This window comes from Gorilla gorilla, chromosome 11 (assembly GCF_029281585.2).
Source record: "Gorilla gorilla gorilla isolate KB3781 chromosome 11, NHGRI_mGorGor1-v2.1_pri, whole genome shotgun sequence".
Classification (NCBI taxonomy): domain Eukaryota; kingdom Metazoa; phylum Chordata; class Mammalia; order Primates; family Hominidae; genus Gorilla; species Gorilla gorilla.
The window spans coordinates 105,237,930-105,264,761 of NC_073235.2; the positions used below are offsets into that span (position 1 = coordinate 105,237,930).

The window sequence follows — 26,832 nt, forward strand, 5'->3', positions numbered from 1 at the left end:
TCCCAAACTGCTGGGATTATAGGCATAAGCCACTGTGTCCGGCCTATTTATTTATTTTTTGAGACAGAGTCTTGCTCTCTCACCCAGGCTGGAATGCAATGGTGCAGTCTCGGCTCACTGCACCCCCTCCCGGGTTCAAGTGATTCTCCTGCCTCAGCCTCTGGAGTAGCTGGGATTACAGGCACCCGCCATGGTGCCTGGCTAATTTTTGTATTTTTAGTACAGACGGGGGTTTTGCCATATTGGCCAGGCTGGTCTCAGACTCCTGACCTCAAGTGATGTGCCTGTCTCGGCCTCCCAAAGTGCTGGGATTACAGCACCTGGCCTCAACATTTATTTTAAATAATTCATTAGAAACTCAAACCTGGTATGTACAAACCTAAACTGATTTCAGTACCGTGGCTTTTCCTTCCTCCACTCTTCCCCTTCTCTATAAACACACCACCATCTACCATGATTTTCAAGCCAGAAATCTGGGGGACTTCCCCAAGAGACCTCCCATACTTCCTATCACCTGCAAGACGAATTAACTCTATCTAGAAGGTAGGTCTTCTAGTGAATCCATCCACTTTTTCTGTCTCTGAAATCCCCCTTGCTCAGACTTCTTTGCAATAGGCTTCTTACGATTTTCATTGCTTCCTGATCTCCTACAAGCCATTCTCCATACAGTAGCCAGAGTGGAGTTGATTCCCAGCGTGAAAACAACAGCAACAGCAGCAAACTTTAATTCCCAAACCTTCCTGAGAAGATTCTTCCTCTGGGTTCTGGAGCTTCTGTTGTGCTACTCAGGATAAATTAATTAGAGATGCAGAAATAGTGAGGTCAGAAGGAACAGATTGATATACTTTAGTTTAGCAAAGGCAGGGAGCTATTCAAGAAGCAAGAATGAAGCCTAGGAGGTGAGAGAATGAGGCCAAAGAAAGAAGAGCCAGGTCCAGGTCTGGCCTATTTTTAGAGAGACGAGAGACTGGAGACTGTTGCTGTGTTGTCATGAGTAGAACTTGGAGACAGAGATCAAGTTTTTTTATCGGGTCTATTGAGACTCATGCAAATAAATTCCCCTTTCATAACGTTTTGTTATATGTCAAATATCATGCTTATTTCATAGATTTCAGTAGATATTAGATAGCCTTTCATTTCTACTTTAACAGGTGTCTGTTGTTTCTTTTGAGTGAGACATTGTGCTGATGGAGGCAATGAATGAGCTCAGCTCTATTCAAAATACATTATTGTACTTAGAATAAAATCTGAATCCCTTACCAGGGTCTCAAAATCTCTGCATCATCTAGCCTTTACCTCTCCCATCTTATCTCTGAAATACTCTCACCTTTGCTGATGCTGCCCTTCCTCTGGTTCCTTAAACAAAGAGAGCTGTTTCCTTTCTCAGGCTCTATGCAGCTATTTCCTGTTTAAAATGTTCTTTCCATGATGGCTCATTGTTTTTTTTTGTTTGTTTGTTTTTTGAGACGGAGTCTCACTCTGTTGCCCAGGCTGGAGTGAGTGCAGTGGCACGATCTCGGCTCACTGCAACCTTTGCCTCTCTAGTTCAAGCAATTCTCCCGTCTCAGCCTCCTGAGTAGCTGGGACTACAGGTGCATGCCACCACACCGGGCTAATTTTTGTATTTTTAGTAGAGACGCGGTTTCACCATGTTGGTCAGGCTGGCCTTGAATTCCTGACCTCATGATCCGCCTACCTCGGCCTCCCAAAGTGCTGGGATTACAGGGGTGAGCCACCACACCCGGCTGGCTCATTCTTATCTTTTGGGTCTCATCTTAACTTCAGAAAGGACTTCTCACCTAGCTTAGCTAGATCTCTACTATTGTTCTCTTTGATGGCACTGTGTTTTTTTTACAGAATTTTGCAAATTGTAATCTATTTACATGTGTAGTTATATGTGTCTGCACCCATGCATGTTTTATTTACTTGCTCACTGTCTCCAGCAGATGTTAAGTCCATGAGGACAAGGAGCTTGTGGGTTTGCTCACCACTGTAAAGCCATCACAGTGCTCTGCACATAGAAGGCAGTCAATGAATATTTGTTGAGTGAACAAATAAGCTCTTATGGAGGTTAACACTGAGAAGGAAATACAGATATTGAACAAATAATCATGTTATGATGACTATAACAGGGAAGTATGATGTTACTGTAAACCCAGGGAAACTAACTTAAGTGGGGTGGGTGGGTATGACAACCCAGGCCTCCTCCATCTAAAAACTGAGAAGTTGGCCACGTGACAAGAGTGAGACGTGTTCCAAGGAGAAGAACTAGCATGTGTGAAGGAATTAGGATGAGAGTATTGTTTTTGGGGGAAATGAAAGAGGAGCAGAATGGCGGGAGCCTAGAGAGGAAGAGAGGTCAGAGGTGGGCCCATGGAAGTTATGGGAAGCCTCAGGACTGGGAGATTGGTCCTAAGAAAGGATGGTAAGCTTTAGGCTGCGTAGTGAGGTGATTACATTTGTGGTTTTAAGATACCACTATAGATGTGTGGGGAATTGGGAGCTTGGAGAAGTAGGGTGGGGAAGAGATGATCTAGGGAGACTGGCTAAGTAAGAGTAAGAGTGCAGGCCAGAGAAGATAGAGGCTTGGCTAGAAGGGATGGTATGCCTGGAGAATAGTAGTAGATTCATGAGCGATTTAGGAACAAGAGTAGTTAAAATACAGTGATTCACTGGCCTTACCCCAAGGAAGGGGGAGAGCCAAGATGACTTCTAGGGTTTTGATTTAGACTACTTAGAAGATGGTGGTACCACTGACTGAGATAGGGAAGACTGCAAGAAGAGTCAGTTGGTGGTGGTGAAGAGATGATGAAGTTTATTTGTGGACAAGGTTTGTGGTACCTGTGAGATATACGAGAAGAGATGCCAAGCAGGCAGTTGAAGAGATGGCAGTGTGATGGTCAGTGGAATTCTGGGCACAAATGCAGCTGCCAGTCTAGGAAGTGAAAGGCTTAGATGAGGTTCTCAGGCACTCTTACTTTTCAAGGGTCAGAATGAGAAGGAGCCAGCAAAAGTGACCAAGGCACAGTCACAGAGGCAAGAAGGACAGCTGGAAATATGTAGTGCTATGGACACATATTTGGCCTAAGACAAATTTCAGTGAAGTAACAGTCAGATTTTACACACAGAATATCGCTCAGGAGTTCAAGTTCTTATAATTCTCCTTTTAATTAGGAAATCATGTATCAACATTTCTTGGGGAAAAACCTCTTTTTTTGTTTTTAGACACAAGGTCTCACTCTGTCACCCAGGCTGGAGTGCAGTGGTGCAATCATGGCTCACTACACCCTCAAACTCCTGGGCTCAGAGGATCCTTCCACCTCAGCCTCCTAAGGAGCTAGGACTACAGGTGCGTGTCACCACACCTGGCTAAAACATATGTGTATATATGTGTGTGTGTGTGTGTATATATGTATGTATGTATTTTTTTTTTTCTGGGTGACAGAGTCTCACTCTGTCGCCCAAGCTGGAGTGCCGTGGTATGATCTCAGCTCACTGCAACCTCTACCTCCTGAGTTCAAGCGATTCTCGTGCCTCAGCCTTCCGAGTAGCTGGGATCACAGGTGTGCGCCACCATGCTTGGCTAATTTTTGTATTTTTAGTAGAGAGGGAGTTTTGCCATGTTGGCCAGGCTGGTCTCAAATTCCTGGCCTCAAGTGATCCATTTGCCTTGGTCTCTCAAAGTGCTGGGATTACAGGTGTGAGCCATTGCACCAGGCCCTAATTTTAAAAGTTTCTGTAGAGATGGAGTCTTATGTTACTCAGGCTGGTCTCAAACTCTTGGGCTCAAGCAATCCTCCCACCTCGGCCTCCCAAAGTGCTGGGATTACAAGTGTGAACCACTGTGCCTGGCTTTATTTTCTTTCTTTTTTGAGGCAGGGTCTCACTCTGTCACCCAGGCTGGAGTGCAGTGGTGTGTTCACGGCTCACTGCAGCCTTGACCTCCCAGGTTCAGGTGATGCTCCCATCTCAGCCTCCCGAGTAGCTGATACTACAGATATGCACTACCATGTACAGCTAATTTAAAATTTTTTGTAGAGATAGGGTTTTGCCATGTTGCCCAGGCTTGTCTTGAACTCCTGGGCTCAAGGCATCTGCCCACCTAGGCCTTCCAAAGTGCTGGGACTATAGGCACTGTGCCTGTCCTCAGGCCTCTATTTTCATGTCAGTATTTTATAAAAGGTGTATGCCTTTTATAAGATTATTATAATTACAATGGATGCATACTTTTGATTTTTTTCATTTAAAGTGAAAGGAATTTGTGATTTCATAATTACCATTTTGATGGCTGTATAATGTTCCATTCAATGACATTTTAGAGGTCTGTAAGTGGATACAGCTGATTCTAGAATAACTAAAGGAAGAAAAGAAACCACTACAGGACAATAAACTTTTTCATAAAACCCATCTTCTTTTACCACAGCAGGATCATTGTAGAGTTAAGCAAGCACAGGAGCAAATGAGCCTATCAATAATTTTGTCTTTTGAAGTTTAAATACAGACAAACCAATTCCAATATGTTGCTTTTTGTCTACAATTTTATGTAGTCATGTTTCAACCTCGGAGAGAAAATGGGAAAATTTGAATTATATCCTAAGAAGAGCAGGGTTAAACTAGAGGGAGATACATTTATTTTGTTGATCCTTGAAATACAAGGACTCTCTTTGTAGATAAACCAGCAAACTAAAAACCAATACATCACCTTGATGCACATTGTTTTCTTTGAATCTTCAACAATAGATAATGAAGTCAAGAGTAAATGATGCTTTTATTCATTGCCATTAAATCTTAAAAACAGACTGAAGAGCTCTAAGTTATCGAAGCAAGTTTTTCCCTTCTTTTTTAGCATTCTTTAATAATTTAATACTTTTTAAAAAATTATTTTTATTTTTTTGAAACAGTGTCTCACTCTGTCTCCCAAGCTGGAGTACAGTGGCATGATCTTGGCTCACTGCAACCTCTGCCTCCTGGGCTCAAGCAATCCTCCTACCTCAGCCTCCCAAATAGCTGGGACTACAGGCATGCACCAGCTAATTTTTGTAGATACGTGGTTTCACCTTGTTGGCCAGGCTGGTCTTGAACTCCTGAGCTCAATGATCCCCCGGCCTTGGCCTTCCAAGGTGCTGGGATCACAGGCATGAGCCACAGTGCCCTGCCAAATTTCATCGTTTCAAAGCTTTGATTTACAAGTCATCACAAATATCCTTTAGTACAAAGGGTGCTGAAGTGGTTAATTACCTGCTTTAATTGAAGTGCTCTCATTTGTTTAAAGTTAAGCCCTACACTGATGAGTGAGGTAAGCTATCAAATAAGATGAAAACAAATTTCCTGGAACTGTAGATTCGAGTTTCTGTAGGAAACATAACTAGAAGCAAAAGGCGAAATGGCTCCATCAGATCTCATGACTGAGCCAAGGACATTTTTTTAAGCTCTTTGATCTAGTGAAATCAGTTGATTTAATGAAATCTAATAAGATCTGCTGAAATCAGTTCTTCAGCTCAGGCAAGCTAAAAGCCTCTTGCCACCAACAAAGATGTCTCTAGTTTGGTGATATCCAAATCAATTGATCAGGAAGCTAAGGACACCAGGGCTGCAGGACTTCCTTTGGATTAATTCAGTAAATATGTACTGAGGTCCTACTTTGTGCAAGACAAAATACCACATACAGCTTCCATGAGTTATTTATTTCAGAGTCTCGCTCTGTCGTCCAGGCTGCAGTGCAGTGGCGAGATCTCCGTTCACTGCAGCCTCTGACTTCCGGGTTTCAAGCTATTCTCTTGCCTCAGCCTCCTGAGTAGCTGGGATTATAGGCATGTGCCACCATGCCTGGCTAATTTTGTATTTTTAGTAGAGACAGGGTTTCGCCATGTTGGCCAGGCTGATCTCAAACACCTGATCTCAAGTGATCTGACTTGGCCTCCCTAAGTGCTGGGATTACATCCTTATTTAAAGGCATATCTTGTCTATCCATTCTTTTCAGACCAGACTTGGCTCTTTGCATGGATCCTGCTGGCAGTTTCCTGTATGTTCCTATCCAGTGAGAAGCTGTTTTTGGCCTCACACCAGGCTGTAGGGGCCAGATAGTGACGTCAGATCTATCCAGAGCACCAGCCAACTTAAGGCAGGTTCCTGGGCTAAGGGGCTGGGGCTTTCTCTGTGGAGGGGGAGAGAGGAGGAGAAAGGGGAGTGGATGGTAAGGAGAGATGTGGGTCTCTGAATCACGTGGAGACTCTGGAAGTGCTGACCACCTTCTACACACCACATTCTCATATCATCCTTGGTTAATAATCATAACAACAGTATGAAGCACATGGTACTGTTTAACTGCATTTTACAGATAAGGAGACTGGCTAGTGATCCACTCAAGGTCACAGAGTAAGTGGTGGTCATGGGATTTGAATTTCCTCTCTAGGTCTTTTTTTTTTAATTTTTTTTTTTTTTAAGACAGAGTTTTGCTCTTGTTGCCCAGGCTGGAGTGCAATGGAACGATCTCGGCTCCTTCCAACCTCTGCCTCCCGGGTTCAAGCGATTCTCCTGCCTCAGCCTCCCGAGTAGCTGAGATTACAGGCATGCGCCACCACGCCCGGCTAATTTTGTATTTTTAGTAGAGACGGGGTTTCCTCCATGTTGGTCAAGCTGGTCTCGAACTCCCGACCTCAGGTGATCCGCCCGCCTCGGCCTATCAAAGTGCTGGGATTACAGGCATGAGCCACCGCACCCGGCCTCCTCTCTAGGTCTTTAAAAGCCTCCCACCTCACGCCTATAATTCCAGCATTTTTGGAGGCCGAGGTGGGCGGATCATGAGGTCAAGAGATCAAGACCACCCTGGCCAACACGGTGAAACCGCGTCTCTACTAAAAATAGAAAAATTACGGGGCGTGGCGGCACGCGCCTGTAATCCCAGCTACTTGGGAGGCGGAGGCAGGAGAACTGCTTGAACGCGGGAGGCGGAGGTTGCAGTGGGCCGAGATTCGAGCCAGTGCACTCCGCCACTGCACTCCAGCCTAGGTGAGAGAGAGAGACTTCTTCTCAAAAAAAAAAAAAAAAAAAAAAAAAAAAGGCCTTCCACCACCGCGCACAGGGACCCAGTAGGATTTCAGGTCCAGAGTGAATCATACTATGCCCTCCACTCCCACATTTTTACACGACGAAATCTGTCTAGCATGTACAACTAATAAAAATAGTAGAGGGAAAAGAGGTCATGGATAGGCAATTTATAGCCAGACAGGTGGCAGTGTAGGTTTTGGGTCCACCATTTTTTATTTTCTTGATGAGGAGCCCTTTAGGTCATTTTAGAAATAGTGTCACTGCCTGCCTTCCCGAGTCTTTGCCACACCAAAGACTTGTTTCCTCCGCTAGACAAAAATATGGATGGCTGTCCCAGTTCTGTCTCAAACAATGATCGTGTAGAATCAAATAAGGCCCTCTGTGAACTGTAGCACTTTACAAACTGGTAAGGTAGCAGCCATCCTTCCAAGGTATCAGGGAACAGCGAAGCAGCTGATTAAAATAGTCTTGATTACTTGAGATACAGGAGGGTAGGAATAACATGTGGTAACTGAACTCCATAGATACTATCTAAAATCGCATTCTAACAGGCAAGTTTAATCTTTCTGAGATTTGCCTCTTTGTAGAGCTCTAAAAAATAAAAGGAGACAGGTGTAAAATGCCAGTAAGATTAGTTAAATTTCTTCTCCTTTTGAGCCCTGCCCATAGGTAGATGGAATTAGGGCAGAACAAAAACATTAAGAATAAAAGCCCGAAAGAGATGCGCGTACAGGTGAACACAAGTGAACACTGGGGTAAGGAAATGAGTTATGCGGAAAAGGCTTCAGACCATCCCTGGGAACTGCTCCGGGTCTGGACATTTCCTTTGGCAACCTTCCAGAGTCTGAGTCCCCAGGGCTCCCCCCGGCGGGAAAGGAAAGGCGCGCGTGGCTAGGCGCGCGCGTACACGGGCACTCACGTGTACACACACGCGCGCGCACACTACACGTACACACAGGGCCCATTTCCTCCGCTCCCTCCCCGCGGGGGGCGGGTCTCTTTCTCTTTAAAGAGCAGACGGTCTCCGCGCACACCCAGGCTCTCAAGGCCTCGGGGGCCCGGGACCCGAGCTGCTCGTAGCCAATGGGAGCAGTGGAGCGGCTCGAGCGCGGCTGACGCTGCACCAATGGGCGATCGTGGGGGGCGGGGGCAGCAGAGGAGACACTATTGTTGATGAGGAGCAGCGGCGGCGGCGGCGGCGGCTGCACCACCTCGTTGCTGCCTGCCCCGGCCCGGTCGCCCCCTGCACCCCGGAGTCCGGCTTCGTCACCCCGTCTCGGGGGGCCTGCCCTCCGGCCTCGAGAATCCTCCCCCTGCAGCCCAACAACAACAAAACCCCCCGTCTCGCCCAGTCACCGGGGAGGGGGGGGACCATGTCCCAGCGGGTGAGGCGCAATGGGTCCCCCACGCCGGCCGGCTCCCTTGGGGGTGGTGCGGTGGCCACGGCCGGGGGACCCGGGAGCCGCTTGCAGCCCATGAGGGCGACGGTTCCGTTCCAGCTGAAGCAGCAGCAGCAGCAACATGGCAGCCCCACGCGGAGCGGCGGCGGCGGCGGCGGCGGCAACAACAACGGTGGCTGCTGTGGTGGCGCCTCAGGCCCCGCAGGCGGCGGCGGCGGTGGTGGCCCGCGCACCGCCTCGCGCAGCACCAGCCCCACGCGCGGCGGCGGGAACGCGGCCGCGCGCACCAGCCCCACGGTGGCCACGCAGACGGGCGCGTCCGCGACGTCCACGCGAGGCACCAGCCCCACGCGCAGCGCCGCGCCTGGAGCTCGCGGGAGCCCCCCACGGCCGCCGCCGCCGCCGCCGCTGCTGGGCACCGTGTCGTCGCCCAGCTCGTCGCCCACCCACCTGTGGACCGGCGAGGTGAGCGCGGCCCCACCCCCAGCCCGCGTCCGGCATCGGAGGAGGTCTCCGGAGCAGAGCCGAAGCTCGCCGGAAAAGAGGAGCCCCAGCGCCCCGGTTTGCAAAGCAGGTAAGTGCTGGGGGTCGCGCAGCAAGGGGGAGGCGGCTGCGGGAAGGGGTCCCGGGCGCGCGCTGCAATCGCGCGGGGACTGCAGAGCTGCCGCGGAGCCCGGGTGCCTGGGGGCGGGGCTGGGGGCGGTGCCGGGCGGTGGGGACCGGGTAGTGCGGCCCCGCCTTTCCCGGGCCTACCCTACGCCCCGCCCGCCCGCCCGCCTCATTCACCCCTCTGCCTGCCCCGCACGGCTCCCTGGTGGTGGAGGTGCAGCGGCTAAACCTTGGGCTTGAGCTGATGAGTGTTAATGATAAACCTGGCGTCCTGGCCTTACTCCTGGAGGAGTCGTTACTGCTTACCCTCCCTTGAGGGTGAGGCTAGGAGTGGTTTGTCACTTTGTTTTAGGGACAAGGTTAATGTTGGCATAGCCCATATCTGCTGCTGCTAAGTATTTCTGTTCACAAAACAGTTTCAGATCTGGGGTACTGAATGCATTAGCAGTGGCAGATTTGGATCACTGAACAGACGAGGCTGAGAACCGTGTTTTGGCATTTCCTAAGACTTGATAAATGGGTAGCAAGAAGTGAGAATTAAACAAGATTCCTTAGGAAGGTTTATGGGTTTTGTCTGAGGCTCTGGGTGTATTTCTGATTTTGTGTACTGATTCTGTGTTTTGAATGTAGAAAAACAGAATCTAGTGTTTGTCTCCATCTTGTTATTGTTTTAGGGAGCTAACATTCGTTGTTTTTCTGTTTACCTGGAAGCTTTCTTGGGGAAGGTCCTGAATGGAGCTGTTGGGTGCCAGTGGAGTCATTCATAAAGAGTAACTCAAAAGAGAAATTCAAATTGTGGGAAGTGGAAAGGAATAAAATTTATAATCTTGTTGCCTTGAGGAAAGAAATGGGTGGTTTTTAGTTATGTATTCATTTTTGTCAACATATATCTTTGTCTTTCCCTGTCTGGGGAACTTCTGTTAGAATTTTCCAGGCAGAACGGTTGGGAATTTCAGGAAACAAATTCAGATGAAATAGTTTCCGAAATGGAAGGAATAGGATGACTCTTTCTTACTATTTATTTTATGAAAGTTTTAGATAATACTTATTTAGAGAGAATTGCCCTGGAAAATGATGAATAGTATTTTCTTTTTTTGAGACAGAGTTTCTGTTGCCCAGGCTGGAGTGCAGTTACACGATCTCGGCTTACTGCAGCCTCCAACTCCCGGGTTCAAACGATTCTGCCTCAGTCTCCTGAGTAGCTGGGATTACAGGCGACCTCCACCATGCCCGGCTAATTTTTGTATTTTTAGTAGAGACAGGGTTTCACCATGTTGGCCAGGCTGGTCTCGAACTCCTGACCTCAGCTGAAGTGCCCGCCTCGGCTTCCCAGAATGCTGGGATTACAGGCATGCGCCACTGCGCCCGGCCCGAATAGTGTTTTCTAGTTAGAACCAGAGCACTGTTTTATTTATGTATTTATTTTTATTTATATTTTTATTTATTTTTTGAGACGGAGTCTTGCTCAGCTGCCCAGGCTGGAGTGCAGTTATCTGATCTCGGCTCACTGCAACCATGGTCTCCTGGGTTCAAGCGATTCTCCTATCTCAGCCTCCCGAGTAGCTGGGATTACAGGCACCCGCCATCATGCCCGGCTAATTTTTGTATTTTAGTAGAGATGGGGTTTCACCATGTTTGCCAGGCTGGTTTGGAACTCCTGACCTTATGTGATCTGCCCGCCTTGGCCTCCCAAAGTGCTATGATTGCCCGGCACAGAGCACTATTTTAAACCTTTTGAGAATGCAGAATGCTTTTCTAAAACCGTGATAAAAGTACTAGATTTCCCCTCCCTGCTTCATAACCTCTGTCACCTACTGAACTCTTACTATTTGGCAGGTGGTTTTTATGCAAAATCTCATTTAACCCTCACTATAGCTTTTAGAGAGGTTAACTAACAAGTGGCAGAGTTGGTATTTATTTGAACTTTGGTCAGTTGTACTCCAAAGACCATGTCTTTATATTATATCAAGGAAGTGACATCATGATGTGTAAGATAGAATGTGGGAAATATATAGCACACCAAAATTACATGTACTTAGTTAGGTAACTTTTTTTTTTTTTTTTTAAGATGGAGTCTCACTCTGTCACCTAGGCTGGAGTGCAATGGGGCAATCTTGGCTCACTGCAACCTCTGCCTCCCGGGTTCAAGCGATGCTCCTGCCTCAGCCTCCCGAGTAGCTGGGATTACAGGCATGCGCTACCACGCCTGGCTAATTTTGTGTTTTTAGTAGATACAGGGTTTCTCCACATTGGTCAGGCTGGTCTCAAGCTCCCAACCTCAGGTGACCTGCCGACCTCGGCCTCCCCAAAGTGCTGGGGATTACAGGCATGAGTCACCGCGCCCAGCCACTAGTTAAGTAACTCTTACAGATATGAACAAAACTGCTTCAGTCCTTCAGCCTTCTGGAGCCAGCATAGTGCATCAGGTGGAAGGGAAGGAGCTGGCTTATAAGTGGGCAGTAGAGGTGGCAGAAGGAGGCACAGCCTGTAGTCTGATAACAGAATCTGGCTCTCTTAACAACTGTTTGACACTCAGAGAAACACCCTGAGGAGAACTGGGTTGAATTAAGTATTGGCAAGGTGTGGAGGAAGGTACTCTTGTCCTCTGATCTCTAGGAGGGCTCTATTTCCTGGGATGTCAGGCTACTCCCATGTCCTCTCTTCATGTTTTTGAACGCTCCCCTTCCCTCGATCATCCCGTAGAGTATTTGCTGTAAAATTATCCCCATTTGCTCCCCCACCAAAATAAATAAATAAATAAATAAATCCAGAAAAATAAAAACTCTTATTTCTCAAAGTGTAGTCTGTGGTTCATCTGTATCAGAATTAGGGTGTGTGGTATAATAAAAAATAATTTGGCCAGGCACGGTGGCTCACAGGGGTAATCCCAGCACTTTGGGAGGCCGAGGCGGTGGATCACCTGAGGTCAGGTTTAATACCTGTGTTCCGCCAACTAGAAAAATAAAAACTCTTATTTTTCTAGTGCAGCACTTTCACTTAGGTGTGAGAAATATTGTCTGTTATTAAGTCATACTCTAGTGTGAATGTCTCATAGTTTCCTTCCCAGGAATTGTTGTTTCACTCTAGTAAATATCCATGCAGAGTAGAACAAAGTGTTTTCAGATTTCAGGTGTTCATAACACACACAAAACTACGATGAAATCATTTGCTGTTTTTATCTGACTAAATCTGGAAGGAAAGTCTTTGTAAATGTCAGAGTCCCTTTTTCATTAAAGGGAGGCTACCACCAGTTTGCAGCTGTGATGAATGTAAAAATCCCTACCGTAAAGGGTAAGGGTCTACCCCATATAATTCTATAAACCTCATAGGACTCAAATTTCAGGGTCCATCTAGATCAGGCTGTTGACTTCTAGGTGTCTTATCAGATGAACTGGATGCTCTAACCTTTGTTAGGGATCCAGTATCTCAGAGTCCCTAAGTTGAAGGTATCAAGATCCCTATCCAGTTGCTTTATTCTTCTAGGGTTAGAGCTAATTGGCTGGTGTAGAACTTCCTACTCTTGACTACTATAAAGTAATCCAAGCACCCATCCCTGACAGATATTTTAAACTTCCCACCTTCAGTGACTGCCATCTCCATAGCAAAGCCGTTTGTCATTAGGAACTGAGGTATGTTTAGAAAAGGTACCTAGGCAACAGTGTTAACCAGAAAGTTTATTTTTGTGCCTTCTCTCCTTTTACCCAGCTTCATTTTATTTATTAAAATGTCAAATAGATTACAAATGGAGAGATGGTATAACATAGAGGTGAGGAGGATATACTTTGGGTAGATAGTTTGAGTTTAATACCTGTGTTCTGCCAACTAGAAGCCATGTGATATGGAAAGTTATCTTTCTTATCTGTGAAATGGGTGGTGAAATCTACTTCATATGATAGTAGGGATTAAATAAGGGAAAACTGAAAAACAGCACAGTACCTCAGTATAAAAGTTAGCTGTTGTGTATCATATTAGTTTTGCTTCTAGTTTTAGTGTATTTAACATAAATTACCAGTGTAGGTTCAGTTTTCATGGTTGTATGAAGTTTCAAATTGGTGATAACATTGCCTGTGAACATCCAGAATGGTGTTTCTCAAAGTGTAGTCTGTGGTTCATCTGTATCAGAATTACTTAGGGTGTGTGGTATAATAAAAAAAATTTGGTCAGGCACGGTGGCTTATACCTGTAATCCCAGCATTTTGGGAGGCCAAGGTGGGTGGACGACCTGAGGTCAGGAGTTCGAGACCAGCCTGCCCAACGTGGCGAAACCCCGTCTCTACTAAAAATACAAAAAATTAGACAGGTGTGGTGGCAGGCGCCTATAATCCCAGCTACCAGGGAGGCAGAGGCAGGAGAATCACTTGAACCCAGAAGGCGGAGGTTGCAGTGAGCCGAGATTGTGCCACTGCACTCCAGCCTGGGCAACAAGAGCAAAACTCCGTCACAACAACAACCACCACCACCACAAAATATATATATATATAGCAAGTCGTGTTCTTGCTAGTTTCCCCCTTCCTTTGGATGTATTAAGTTGTGTATAAATTCGTTTGTTTATTGGAGTTGGGGAGTGCCAAGGGCAGCAAAAAGTGATAACTTCTTTGGACTAATAGGCAGAATCAAGAAGCAAGATACCAGAACTTCATATTTGTGTCATCTTTGATGTCTGCTTTCTAGTACCTTATGAAATACATCTCTAAGAATTTAGTGTTTCTCTAACATTTGGAGGATTGCTGCTAACATTACACATTCAAGGGAATTCTTTTTTTTTTTGGAGACTGGGTCTCTGTCACCCAGACTGGAGTGTAGTGGCACGATCTCGGCTCACTGCAACCTCTGCCTCCGGGGTTCAGGTGATTCTCCCGTCTTAGCTTCCCGAGTAGCTGGGACTACAGGTACATGCCACCATGCCCAGCTAATTTTCTGTATTTTGGGTAGAGACTAGGTTTCACCATGTTGCCCAGGGTGCTCTCCAACTCCTGAGCTCAAGCTATCTGCCTGCCTCAGCCCCCCACAGTGCTGGGATTAGAGGCACGAGTCACCCACACCCGGCTAAAGGGAATTCTTTTGGTTTGTGATGTCTATATTTTGCAATGAAGATGAGGCAAAGTAGAAACTATTAGTTTTATGTCTTGGCTAGTAGAATTTACATTTAATTAAGTTAAATTCTGTAAGCTTTGATTGAACTACTCTGTGTTATTAACAGTGTAATACAAAGATGTAAAACACACAAGGAATTCCAGAGACTCACAAACTAGCCATGTAAGACAGATACATAAGTATATAATGTGATGAGTTTTCTGGCTTAGAGAGTGAATAATTCCACAGGGGATGGGTATAGAGGTTCCCTCAGAGGAGATGAATTTTGAATTGGATTAGAAAGGGAAGAACAGAACTTTGCAGTTGGATCTTAGAGGTGTGAAAATAAGCCTATCATATTCAGTTCTTTGTGGCTTGAAATGTAGGGTAATAGGGTGTTGGGATGGGGAGAGTGGAAATAGTAGAAAAAGAAAGGAGAGACGTAAGTTTTCAGAATGACTTTGAATAGAATATATACATTAGAAAGTATTCCATGGTTAATAGTATGTACTCTGGAGCCAGGCTGTCAGGGTTCAGATCCTGGAGTTGCCATTTACTTGCTAGCAGTTTAACTTTAGGCAAGTTCACTTTACTTGTAAGAAGGGGATACTAATGATACTTACCGTAGATAATTGTTTCAAGGAATAAAATCCTTGTAATCTGTGTGTGGGGTATAGGAATCTCAATATTAGATATTTTCTTTTCTTTTTTTTTTTTTTTTTTGAGATGGAGTTTCACTCTTGTTGCCCAGACTGGAGTGCAATGGCAGATCTTGGCTCATTGTAACCTCCGCCTCCTGGGTTCAATCGATTCTCCTGCCTCAGCCTCCTGAGTAGCTGGGATTACAGGCGCCTGCCACCACGCCCAGCTAACTTTTGTATTTTTAGTAGAGACGGGGTTTCACTATGTTGGCCAGGCTGGTCTTGAACTCCTGGCCTCAGGCGATCCATCCGCCTCGGCCTCCCAAAGTGCTGAGATTACAGGCGTGAGCCACCGCGCCTGGCAGATATTTTCTTTTTTTTTTTTTTTTTTTTTGTCGGAGTCTAACTCTGTCGCCCAGGCTGGAGTGCAGTGGTGTGATCTCGGCTTACTGCAACCTCCGCCTCCCAGGTTCAAGCCATTCTCCTGCCTCAGCCTCCTGAGTAGCTGGACTACAGCCGCGTGCCACCATGCCCGGCTGATTTTTGTACTTTTTTTTTTTTTTTTAGTATAGACGGGATTTCACCATATTGGACAGGCTGGTCCTGAACTCCTGACCTCGTGATCTGTCCGCCTCAGCCTCCCAAAGTGCTGGGATTGCAAGCGTGAGCCACCACACCCAGCCAGATATTTTCACATCATCGTCTTCCTTCTCATCCAAGGCTATAGGCACTCACAGTTATTGTTACTAGTATTTATATTCTTAGAATAAATAGAATATATATATATATATAAAATAAGATGAGTAGAGTGTGACTTGAGATAGGAGAAGCTCACAAAGGCATTGATCACCTGAATTTTGGGGGAATGGCAGTGGGAATGGCAAGAGTAAAAAAGATTGAAAAGACTGATTTGGCGAACTGTTGGATGTAGGGATTGAGAAAGGGGGAGTTGAAGGTGATAGTTTGGATAGTGGTTCTAATTGATAACAGTGAGGAGAACAGATTTGGGAAAAGAAAATGAACTCAGTTGTGGATGTATTTGGTTTGTGCTCTCAGGAACTTCAGATAATTTTCTAGATTGTGGCAAATAACATTTTAAAACTCAGGGATACACTTTGAACTTGGGGGTAAAAATTAGGACTCATTTATTGCAGTTCAGTAAACATTCATTTAACATGTACATCATGCTAGGCATTTACATATGGGCAGCACTCGAAATGACTAATCACTAGGGTGGATAAAATGATAGGGAAAATGCTGAAGATAGAACTCTGGGAGGAAACAAGCATTTTTAAGGGTGGAAAGAAAAGCCAGTGAAGAAACCTGTGAAATGTGGTAGGAGGAGAAATGGTAGAATAGTGTTGAGAAAGCCGAAAAGAAAGATTGTATTTCAAGGAGAGATAGTAAAGATTTTCAAATGTCGTGAAGTAGGCTGAGCCTGGAGAATAGGCCTTTGAATCTGGCGTGTAGATGAGTCAATGATCTGTGAGAGAAAGTAGTTTGAAAGCATGTTGGGGGCACAAATCAAAGTGGAGGATGAGGAAGTAGAGATAATGAGTATAAAGTACTTTAATGTGGACGGAAGGAAAGTGAAAAAACTGGGTGAAGGGTGTGCTTAAGCTTCAGTTATTTACAGGATGTGGAAAACTTCAGCTTGTTTATAGCTTTTAGGGAAAGGATTTATAGAATGAAAGATTGTAAATTCAAGAGAAGATGGTAAATGTAGATGGAGCAAGGTTATGGAAAATGCGAGAGGCATGGGATCCAGTACATGGTAGAGTCTGGAAATCTCAGAAACAATTAAGGACATTTTTTTCTCTGAGGAGGGGAAGAGGTAAGGGCGTAGGTTAAGATGATAGGTAAATCAGCAGTAGAAGGGAAGGAAGTTGAGAAAGTAAGCTACTTCCATTTCCAAACTACTTGAAGGCAAAAATAGCACGCTTGTCTTTATACTATATTTTTAAATTTAAATTTATTTTTTTAAACTACGTGTGCATAATTTAAAATGTCAAATAGCACTGAACTTATTATCAAATACAATGTTCCCTTGTCACATCTTTCTCCACTCCCTCTTCCTGCCCCCTAGAAACAACCACTTTCAACTCTTAGAGGTTTCTTTGGCTGTTTACCTACACATTTCTTTTTCTTTCTTTCTTTTTTTTGAGACAGAGTCTCGCTCTGTCACCCAGGCTGGAGTGCAATGTCAGGATCTCAGCTCACTGCAACCTCTGCCTCTTGGGTTCAAGCAATTCTTATGCCTCAGCCTCCTGAGTAGCTGGGATTGTAGGCGTGTAGCACCATTCCCTGCTAATTTTTGTATTTTTAGTAGAGGCAGGGTTTCCCCGTGTTGGCCAGGCTGGTCTCGAACTCCTGGCCTCAAGTGATCCACCCGCCTTGGCCTCCCAAAATGCTGGAATTACAGGCATGAGCCACCATGCCTGGCCTACACATTTCTAAATAATTTGCTATACTACTGCTTCAGGAGTTTTTTTTTTTTTTTCAGTTTTATGTATTATGTAGTGACTTGCTACTGTGGAAAATGTACACTTAATTCTCTAATCACCATCCTACCGAATCCTTCCATTGTAGGTGTAGCATCTTTTGGTTAAATCAGTATTAATGTTATTATGACCATGTAAATATTGATTACAGTAGAGCCTTGTTGGATACTACAGTTATATTTTCTTTTTAAATAACTTTTTATGGTCCTTGAGGTTAAAATTGTTTTTCATTTTGATTGCTTCGTTTTCTGTGTACCTATCACAAATTTATCCCTAAGAAAGTTTTGATAATGGAAACTTCCTGTAAATAATTAAAAACATAGCAGAGAGTTACTTTTGTTTATTTTCCTTGGAGATATGTCTTTTGGAGTCCCTCATCCTCATATTCCAAATTAGCTCATTGATCTCTACATCTGTGGCACAGCTATTAGAACCGGGAACTTCCCTAGGAATTCTCTTCACTTCTCTCCTGTTTTGGATACTCTAATTTCTGGATGTTGTTTTGCTGGAGTGCATTTTCCAATAATTTTTTGAGAGAGGATACATGGGAGGTATATGTTATACCCAGACCTTGAATATCTTCAGTGATGTCTTTATACTTGCCGGTTTGACTGGGTATAGAATTAGAATTGTAGGTTGGAAATAATTTTTCCACTGGGTATTGAAAGCACTTCATCTTCTAGCTTTTGGAATTGCTGTTGAGAATTTGGATACCATTCTGATTCTTAATCCTTTGTTGGTGATGGTGTCTGTCCTCTGTGGAAGGGTTACCACCATTCTGAAATGAGGATTGCCTTGTTGTGAGGTGTTTCATTGTTTGTTTTCTGTTCACTGTGCTGGTTACTCTGTGGGCTTTTTCAGTCTAGAGACTATTTCTGGGAATTTTTCTTTTATTATTTCTCCTTTCTGTTATCTTTGTTTTTTCTCTTTTTGGAAGCTGTGTTATCTAGTTGTGGTATATCTTGGAGCACATCTGTAATTTAACAATTTCTGTCTAGTTTCCGTATCTTTATCTGTTTGCTTTTCTTTTTTATTATTTTTCAAAATTTCAAAATATATTTTATTTTAAAAAATAGAGACTGAGTCTCGCTGTATTGCCCAGGCTGGTCTTGAACTCCTGGCCTTAAGTGATGCTTTTGCCTTGGCCTCCCAAAGTGCTGGGATTACTCACGCCTGGCCTGTTTCTTTTTTTTCTTTTCTTTTTTTTTTTGTTTGTCTGTCTGTTTTTGAGACAGAGTCTCGCTGTCGCCCAGGCTGGAGTGCAGTGGCGAGATCTCGGCTCACTGCAGGCTCCGCCCCCCGGGGTTCACGCCATTCTCCTGCCTCAGCCTCCCGAGTAGCTGGGACTACAGGCGCCCGCCACCTCGCCCGGCTAATTTTTTGTATTTTTAGTAGAGACGGGGTTTCACTGTGTTAGCCAGGATGGTCTTGATCGCCTGACCTTGTGATCCGCCCGCCTCGGCCTCCCAAAGTGCTGGGATTACAGGCGTGAGTCACTGCGCCCGGCAGCCTGTTTTTATTTCTATCAGATTTATTTATTTGAGACGGAGTCTCGCTCTGTCGCCCAGGCTAGAGTGCAGTGGAGAGATCTCGGCTCACTGCAACCTCCGCCTCCCGGGTTCAAGCAAGTCTCCTGCCTCAGCCTCCCGAGTAGCTGGGACTGTAGGCGCGCGCCACCACGCCCAGCTAAATTTTTTGTATTTTTAGTAGAGACGGGGTTTTACCAAATTGGCCAGGCTGGTCTCGAACTCCTGACCTCAGGTGATCTGCCCGCCTTGGCCTCCCAAATGCTGGGATTACAGGAGTGAGCCACTGCGCCCGGCCTATCAGATTTATTTTTATCTTGTATTCCTTTTATTGATTTTTACATTTTGGCCATTATACTTCAGTTCTTCAAGAGCACTTGCCTTGCTGTTTGTTCTTTGTCCTGTTAATGCCTAAAAGTTTTTTTTTTTTTTTTTTTTTTTTGAGATGGAGTCTTGCTCCGTTGCCCAGGCTGGATGCTGCGTTGCCCAGGCTGGAGTGCAGTGGCACTATCTCGGCTCACTTCAACCTTCGCCTCCCGGGTTCAAGCAATTCTCCCACCTCAGCCTCCCGAGTAGCTGGGACTACAGGGGCACACCACTACACCTGGCTAATTTTGGTGGGTTTCACCATGTTGGCCAGGCTGGTCTTGAACTCCTGACCTCGAGTGATCTGCCTGTCTCCACCAGCCAGAGTGCTGGGATTATATGCGTGAGCCGCTCAGCCTGGCCACTTTCTATTAATATTTAAGTGAGACATTACAATGCTGGTTAAATGTTTTCTGTGTTTAGATCAGGCTGCTAGTCTGGAGCATGTTACTCTAGAAAGAAGACGCAGGGACTCCCAAAAGTAGGTTTTTTTTCTTCTGTTGGGCCAGTTTCCCCAGGGAAGAGACCTCAGTATCATGCCTAAGGATATGTGTAGTGTCCTTAAGTCCAGAGCCTGTCTCGTTAATTTCTATAGCGCAGACTTTCCCAATCTTTTTGTTCTGGAGACCCCTTGGCATCGTTTCCATTTCTCAGGGAACCCAGGCATTTGTCACCAGGAAGTTGAGATATATTGCTCTAGTAATAATTTATGCTCTTTTGAGTATGAGTGGTTTCTCTATGAATCTGTTTATTTGACCATCTTATTAGCCTATTCATTTTGTATGGTTTTCCTCTCTCCCCTAAGGATATCATCATTATCGCAAGTGAGTAGTGAAGTAAAGGAAACTTTAGTTTTTCCTTCTAAAGAAATTCCTGTATGATTTTTTTTTTTACCTTGTTTAAGTGATAACAATAGTTTTATCCCCAGTTTTTAGTATACAAGATGCTAATGAGATATTATGTGATCTAGGGTATGTACAAGAGGCACACCCCCAGCCACCTTTTAAGACTAAACATGTTATTTTTAACTAACTTTTTTTGGGGGAAAATGTGCAGTTAAGCTTAGCTTACCTTTCTTGAAATTAATCTCTTCCCTTTTCTTAGATTTTTAAAAACTTATAAGGCAACCATAATGTTTTGATTAAATAATTTATATAAGACAAAATGGGATTTATTTTTTCTAAAGGTATATTTAATTTAAATGAACTTAGTAAAGTTATTTTTTACATTGGAAAATTTATAATGTTTATAGTAAAAGCTACTAAAACCATAAAGCAAGGCAATATAAAAAAATATAGCTTAACACAATTTTATCTGAGAGCTTCAAAAATTTCTGTAACAAGATCTGTGTCAAATATAGGTCTAGCAGAATTATTAATGTGTGGCGATTTCTTGGTCTCTATTCTAGACCTGTACATAAAAAGTGATATTTTCAAAACTGAAAAAAACGGTTTATTTATTTCAACAAAACATGTGTATATATATTTTTTTCTGTACAAATACTCAGTTCTGGGTTGAGCTTGAAATGAGCACACCCAGATTTCATATTCAACTGAAATGAAACTTTTTTCCTTGATCTTGATGCTTGTTAAACAAGAAAAAGCTTGTTGATGCATATGAGAATTTGAAAACTACAGCAAAATATTCATCGCTTACATGTGAATGACAAGACTTTATTCTTTCCGTAGAAATCTAGAACTTATTTTGGGGCAGATGAGGAAATCTTGGGTGGAGCATAGGATCAGGCTGCAGCAAAGTTATCACCTAAACATCTGCTTCCAAAACAACTTGGTTGAAAACTTGTTTTTGCTCTTGCCTCTTTTCCCGTGTATTGTTCTAGTGAGTTTATGTATTTTTATTGTTAGTATTATTTAATAGGAAGTATCTGACATTTTTTTGATTGAGGCTGGCATGTAGCAGTTGAGATGAAATTAGTGCTAGTTTAACCCAAAAGAAATTTACTGACGTTTTTCTTCTTTTTCATGAGCTAGTATAGGCTGCTGCTTGGAGTCTTCGCCCTCAAGGAACTAACTCTGTAATTGTATGGTTTAATTTACCTACCAGAATGTGTCTCTCTTTCCTCTCCTCTCTCCCCTACTCCATTCTTTCTTTGCAGGCAATAATGTGCACATGATAAAAATTATAAATGGTAAGGAGAATACAGTCAGCAGTCTTCTTGCTGTTTGTCTCAGTTCATTCTTCTCAAGAGAAACCCAGTTGTTTCTTTGTATAATTCCAGAGCTATTCTATGTATATTCAGATATATGCATATGTCAGCTGGGCTTGTTGGCTCATGCCTGTAATCCTAGCACTTTGGGAGGCCGAGATGTGTGGATTGCCTGAGCTCAGAAGTTCGAGACCAGCCTGGGCAACATGGTGAAACCCCGTCTCTACTAAAATACAGGAAAAAATTAGCCGAGTATAGCGGTCGGTGTGCGCCTGTAGTCCCAACTATTTGGGAGGCTGAGGCAGGAGAATTGCTTCAACCTGGGAGGTGGAGGTTGCAGTGAGCCAGGATTGCGCCACTGCACTGCAGCCTGGGTGACAGAGCGAGACTCTGTCCCCACCCCCCCCAAAAACAAAAAATACATATATATATGTATGTATGTATGTGTGTGTGCGTGTATGTCGTTGTGCACATAGGTTTATAGTGGACCATGCATTATTTCATCAGGCTTTTGTTTATAAACATTTAGATCATTTCTAGCCTTTTGCTGTTAAATGATGCTAGGTTGAATATTCTTGTATATACTTCTTTGTGCACTTATATATGAATTTATCTGTAGGACAAATTCTTTTTTTATTATTATTTTTTATTTTTTTTGAGATGAAGTCTTGCTCTGTTGTCCAGGCTGGAGTGCAGTGGGGTGATCTTGGCTCACTGCAACCTCTGACTCCCGGGTTCAGGTGATTCTCCTGCCTCAGCCTCCTGAGTAGCTGGGACTACAGGCGCACACCTGGCTAATTTTTGTATTTTTAGTAGAGATGGGGTTTCACCGTGTTGACCAGGCTGGTCTCGAACTCCTGACCTCGGGCGTTCTGCCCGCCTCAGCCTCTCAAAGTGCTGGGATTACAGGCATGAGCCACCGTGCCCGGCTGACAAATTCTTAGAAATAGAATTTTTTGGGTCAGAAGGGTGTGCATTTTTCTTTGTGTTGTCAGGTATATTTTGGGAATTGATATCAGTTCGTACCTGAATTTCATGAACATTTTTTCCCCATCCTCCTTTGGATTATGTTTTATCATTTCATCTTACTATTATTTTTTGGAGTCCTTGCCCTCAAGGAGTAAACTCTTAATTGTACAGTTTAATCTACCTACCAGAATGTCTCCTTTCCTCTCTCTTTTCTGTCTTCCCTATCTTCACTATTGTTGCCTCTTTTTACTGTGTTCTAAAGTGGTTGTGCTAGAGCACTGCTGTCTAGTAGAACTTTGTGAATGATGGTGTGTTGTCTAATATTTCATATGGTAGAACCTTACATATAATTCTGTTTCCTCCCACCCATCCTTTGTGATATAATTGTCAAATACTTTGTTATTCATCAGATATTTTCTCTCTGTTATAAACTTTGTAATGCTTTGTTATTTATTTATTTATTTTTATTTTTTATTTTTTGAGATAGAGTCTTGTTCTGTCTCTGAGGCTGGAGTGCAATGGCGTGATCTCGGCACACTGCAACCTGTGCCTCCCGGGTTCAAGTGATTCTCCTGTCTCAGCCTCTCGAGTAGCTGGGATCACAGGCACGCGCCACTACACCGGGCTAATTTTTGTGTTTTTAGTAAAGACGGGGTTTCACTGTGTTGGCCAGGCTGGTCTTGAACTCCTGACCTCAAGTGATCTGCCCACCTCGGCCTCCCAGAGTGCTGGGATTTACAAGCGTGAACCACCGTGCTCAGCTTATTTATTTATTTATTTATTTATTTGTTTATTTTTGGAGTTTTGCTCTTGTTGCCCAGGCTGGAGTGCAGTGGTATGATCTCAGCTCACTGGAACCTTCACCTCCTGGGTTCAAGTGATTCTCCCGCCTTTAGCCTGCCAAGTAGCTGGGATTACAGACGCCTACCACACACCTGGTTAATTTTTTTTTTTTTTTGGATTTTTAGTAGACACGGGGTTTCATCTAGCCAATGTTTTAGTGCAATTAAAAATAGGAAGAAAGTCTTTTATATTTATCCTAATTTCTACTATTTTCAGCAGCCTTAATTTCTTTGTTTGAAAATAGAGTGGTTCTAGTTAGTGTGAATGAAAAAGGGTTTATTTAAAAAGTGAAGAATTGATAGGATTTGTTAACTGATTAGATTTGGTAGATGAAAGAGTGTAATGATGGCTGGGATTTGGAACCTACTTGGGTGGTTGGGTTAATAATGTTGCCAGTATTAACTTGTTTGATAAATGCTGTTACATTTTCTGTATTCATACAGAGTAGGCCATGGACTTTTGGAGCATAAGGCACTAAAATTTTTAACATTTGAAAGTAATAAAAATATGGAAAATTTGGATGATAAAGGAAAAGGCTCATGTATTAGGATTATCTAGAGGAACTGAACTAATAGGATAGATGTATATATAAAGGGGAGTTTATTAAGGAGTATTGACTCATGTGATCACAAGGTAAAGTCCCACAATAGGCTGTCTGCAATCTGGGGAGCAAGGAAGCCAGTCCGAGTCCCAAAACCTCAAAAGTAGGGAAGCCGACAGTGCAGCCTTCAGTCTGTGGCAAAGGCCTGAGAGCGCCTGGCAATCCACTGGTGTAAATCCAAGAGTCCAAAAGCTGAAGAAACTGGAGTGAGATGTTTAAGGGCAGAAAGCATCCAGCACGGGAGAAAGATGAAGGCCGGAAGACTCGGCAAGTCCGCTCTTCCAAGATCTTCTCCTGCCTGCTTTATTTTAGCCGCACTGGCAGCTGATTAGATGGTGCCCACCCTGATTGAGGGTGGGTCTGCCTCTCCCAATCCGCTGACTCAAATATTAATCTCCTTTGGCAACACCCTCACAAACAAACCCAGGAACAATACTTTGCATCCTTCAATACAGTCAAGTTGACACTCAATAATAACCATCACAGCTCATGATTATTTTTGGATGTTCGCTTCTAATTTGCCATTCTTTTTTTTTTTTTTTTTAAGACGGAATCTTGCTCAGTTGCCCAGGCTGGAGTGCAGTGGTGCCATCTCAGCTCACTGTAACCTCTGCCTCCCAGTTCAAGCAATTCTGGTGCCTCAGCCTCCAGAGTAGATGGGATTACAGGCACCTGTCACCACGCCCAGCTAATTTTTGTATTTTTAGTAGAGACAGGGTTTCACTACGTTGGCCAGGCTGGTCTCGAACTCCTGATTGCAGGTGATCTGCCCATCTCAGCCTCCCAAAGTGCTGGATCACAGGTGTGAGCCACCGCTCCGGGCCCTTAATTTACCATTCTTTTTTTTTTTTTTTTGAGATGGAGTTTCATTCTTGTTGCCCAGGTTGGAGTGCAATGGCACAATCTTGGCTCACTGCAACTCCCATCTCCTGGGTTTAAGTGATTCTTCTGCCTCGGCCTCCTGAGTAGCTGGGATTATAGTCGCCCACCACCACGCCTGGTTAATTTTTTGTATTTTTAGTAGAGACAGGGTTTCACCATGTTGGCCAGGCTGGTCTCAAACTCCTGACCTCAGGTGTTCCATCCGCCTGGGCCTCCCAAAGTGCTGGGATTACAGGCGTGAGCCACCACGCCTGGCCAAAAGTTTGTAATTTTTATCTTACATGCTGTTCTACTGGGATATAATGGGCTATATTTAGTAGTGTCTGGGAAAACCATTTAATTATATTTTCCTATTGTGCATGTATGTTGGTATTTCTGAAGATAAAGACAAGTTTGGGAGGCTGAGGCGGGCGGATCACCTGAAGTCAGGAGTTAGAGACCAGCCTGACCACCATGGAGAAACCCTGTCTCTACTACAAATACAAAATTAGCCGGGCGTGGTGATGCATGCCTGTAATCCCAGCTACTTGGGAGGCTGAGGCAAGAGAATTGCTTGAACCTGGGAGGCAGGGTTTGCAGTGAGCTGAGGTGGTGCCATTGCACTCCAGCCTGGGCAACAAAAGTGAAACTCTGTCTAAAAAAAAAAAAAAAAAAAAAAGATAAGGGCAAGGGATGTTTGTTTATATTATTTTATTTTTTTTAAAGACAAGGTCTTGCTCTGTTTCCCAGGCTGTAGTGCAGTGACATGATCTTGGTTCGCTGCAGCCTCGACCTCCCTAGCTTAAGTGATCCTCCCACCTCAGTCTCCTGAGTAGCTGGGACCACAGGTGCATGCCACCTTGCCAGGCTAATTTCTTTATTTTTTTTGTAGAGATGGGGTCTCACTATGTTGCCCAGGCTGGCCTCAAACTCATGGCTTCAGACAATCCTCTTTCTTTGGCCTTCCAGTGTTAGGATTACAGGTGCGAGCCACCCTGCCTGGCCTGTTTATGTTATTTTAGAACCCGTGCTCACTTTGTGCAGAGCAGGATGTTGAGAACACATCCTTGACCTTATGGACTTTAGAATTTAAGAATGAGATAATTCAGATTTTTGCAGTATTCAGGGGTTAACAGTACAAAGAAGAACATATGTAGTATTACCGAAAAGAGTAGTACTTCATGACAAAAGCCTGATATGGCCGTATGTGGCTCTATCTTGAGTCAGAATGCTTTGTGTGCAGTCAGGAATTGTTGGGTGATTGGTAGAGTAGAGATCTTTCACTTCTATAGAAAGCAGATGCCATTAATGCTATCCCTAAGAATTCTTGGAAGGTCTACTCCTGGAAATTAATTTAATGTCATGGGAATGCTCCTGTTCTACTTCAGGGATGTTATATCTCAATTGTATAGGGAAGATTGAGGACCCACACCTTTGGACATTCTCTCTAGCAGTTAAACTTTTTTACCCCTAAATCTCAGTAACCTGCAGTCCAGAAAGGGAGAACTTGCAAGATTTAAGTGAGACTCAATACAAATTTTGTCAAATGAATAAATGGCTTCCTGTTAAAAAATAAAAAAACAAAACAGGCTGGGCATGGTGGCTCATGCCTGTAATCCTAGCACTTTGGGAGGACGAGACTGGAAGATCACTTGAGCTCAGGAGTTTTCGAGACCAGCCTAGGCAACATAGGGGTACCTCATCTCTACAAAAAAATTGAAAAATTAGCTAGATGAGGTGGCACACACCTGTAGTCCCAGCTGCTTAGGGGGCTGCGGTGGAAAGGTCCCTTGAGCTCAGAAGGTCGAGGATGCAGTGAGCTATGATCATGCCACAGCACTCCTGCCTGGGCAACAGAGTAAGACCCTGTCTCAAAAACAACAACAATAGCAACTAAAGAAACCCCCACAAAAGTGAAGACTCATGCCCCATCCTCTATTCATCTTTTAAAAAGTATTTAACTTTTGTTTTGTTTTGTTTTGTTTTGTTTTAAGAGACAGGGTCTCGCTATGTTGCTTAGGCTGGTCTGGAACTCCAGGCCTCAAGCAATCCTCTTGCCTCAGCCTCCAGAGTTGCTGGGATTACAGGCGTGAACATTTGTGCCTGACATTTATCTTTTGTGTATTCGTTCTCTATTAGTTTGGAAGCTTTGAGTATCACTGGATTTTGTCTGTCTTGAAAACTATTTTCTTGTCTTTTAATCAATTTCCCTGATAATTGAGAGTTTG

The 26,832-nt window shown here is 44.1% G+C and overlaps 1 protein-coding gene across 1 annotated transcript in view; it reads left to right on the forward strand.

Moving 5' to 3' along the window:
• The first annotated feature begins 8,123 nt into the window (after window positions 1–8,123).
• FAM117B (family with sequence similarity 117 member B) overlaps window positions 8,124–26,832 on the forward strand; it is a 134,711-nt gene continuing 116,002 nt past the window's right edge. The window contains exon 1 of the mRNA XM_031008836.3: window positions 8,124–9,021. Within this exon, the coding sequence (XP_030864696.1) occupies window positions 8,421–9,021 (601 nt within the window). The 5' untranslated portion in view covers window positions 8,124–8,420. The remainder of the gene's footprint in view (window positions 9,022–26,832) is intronic.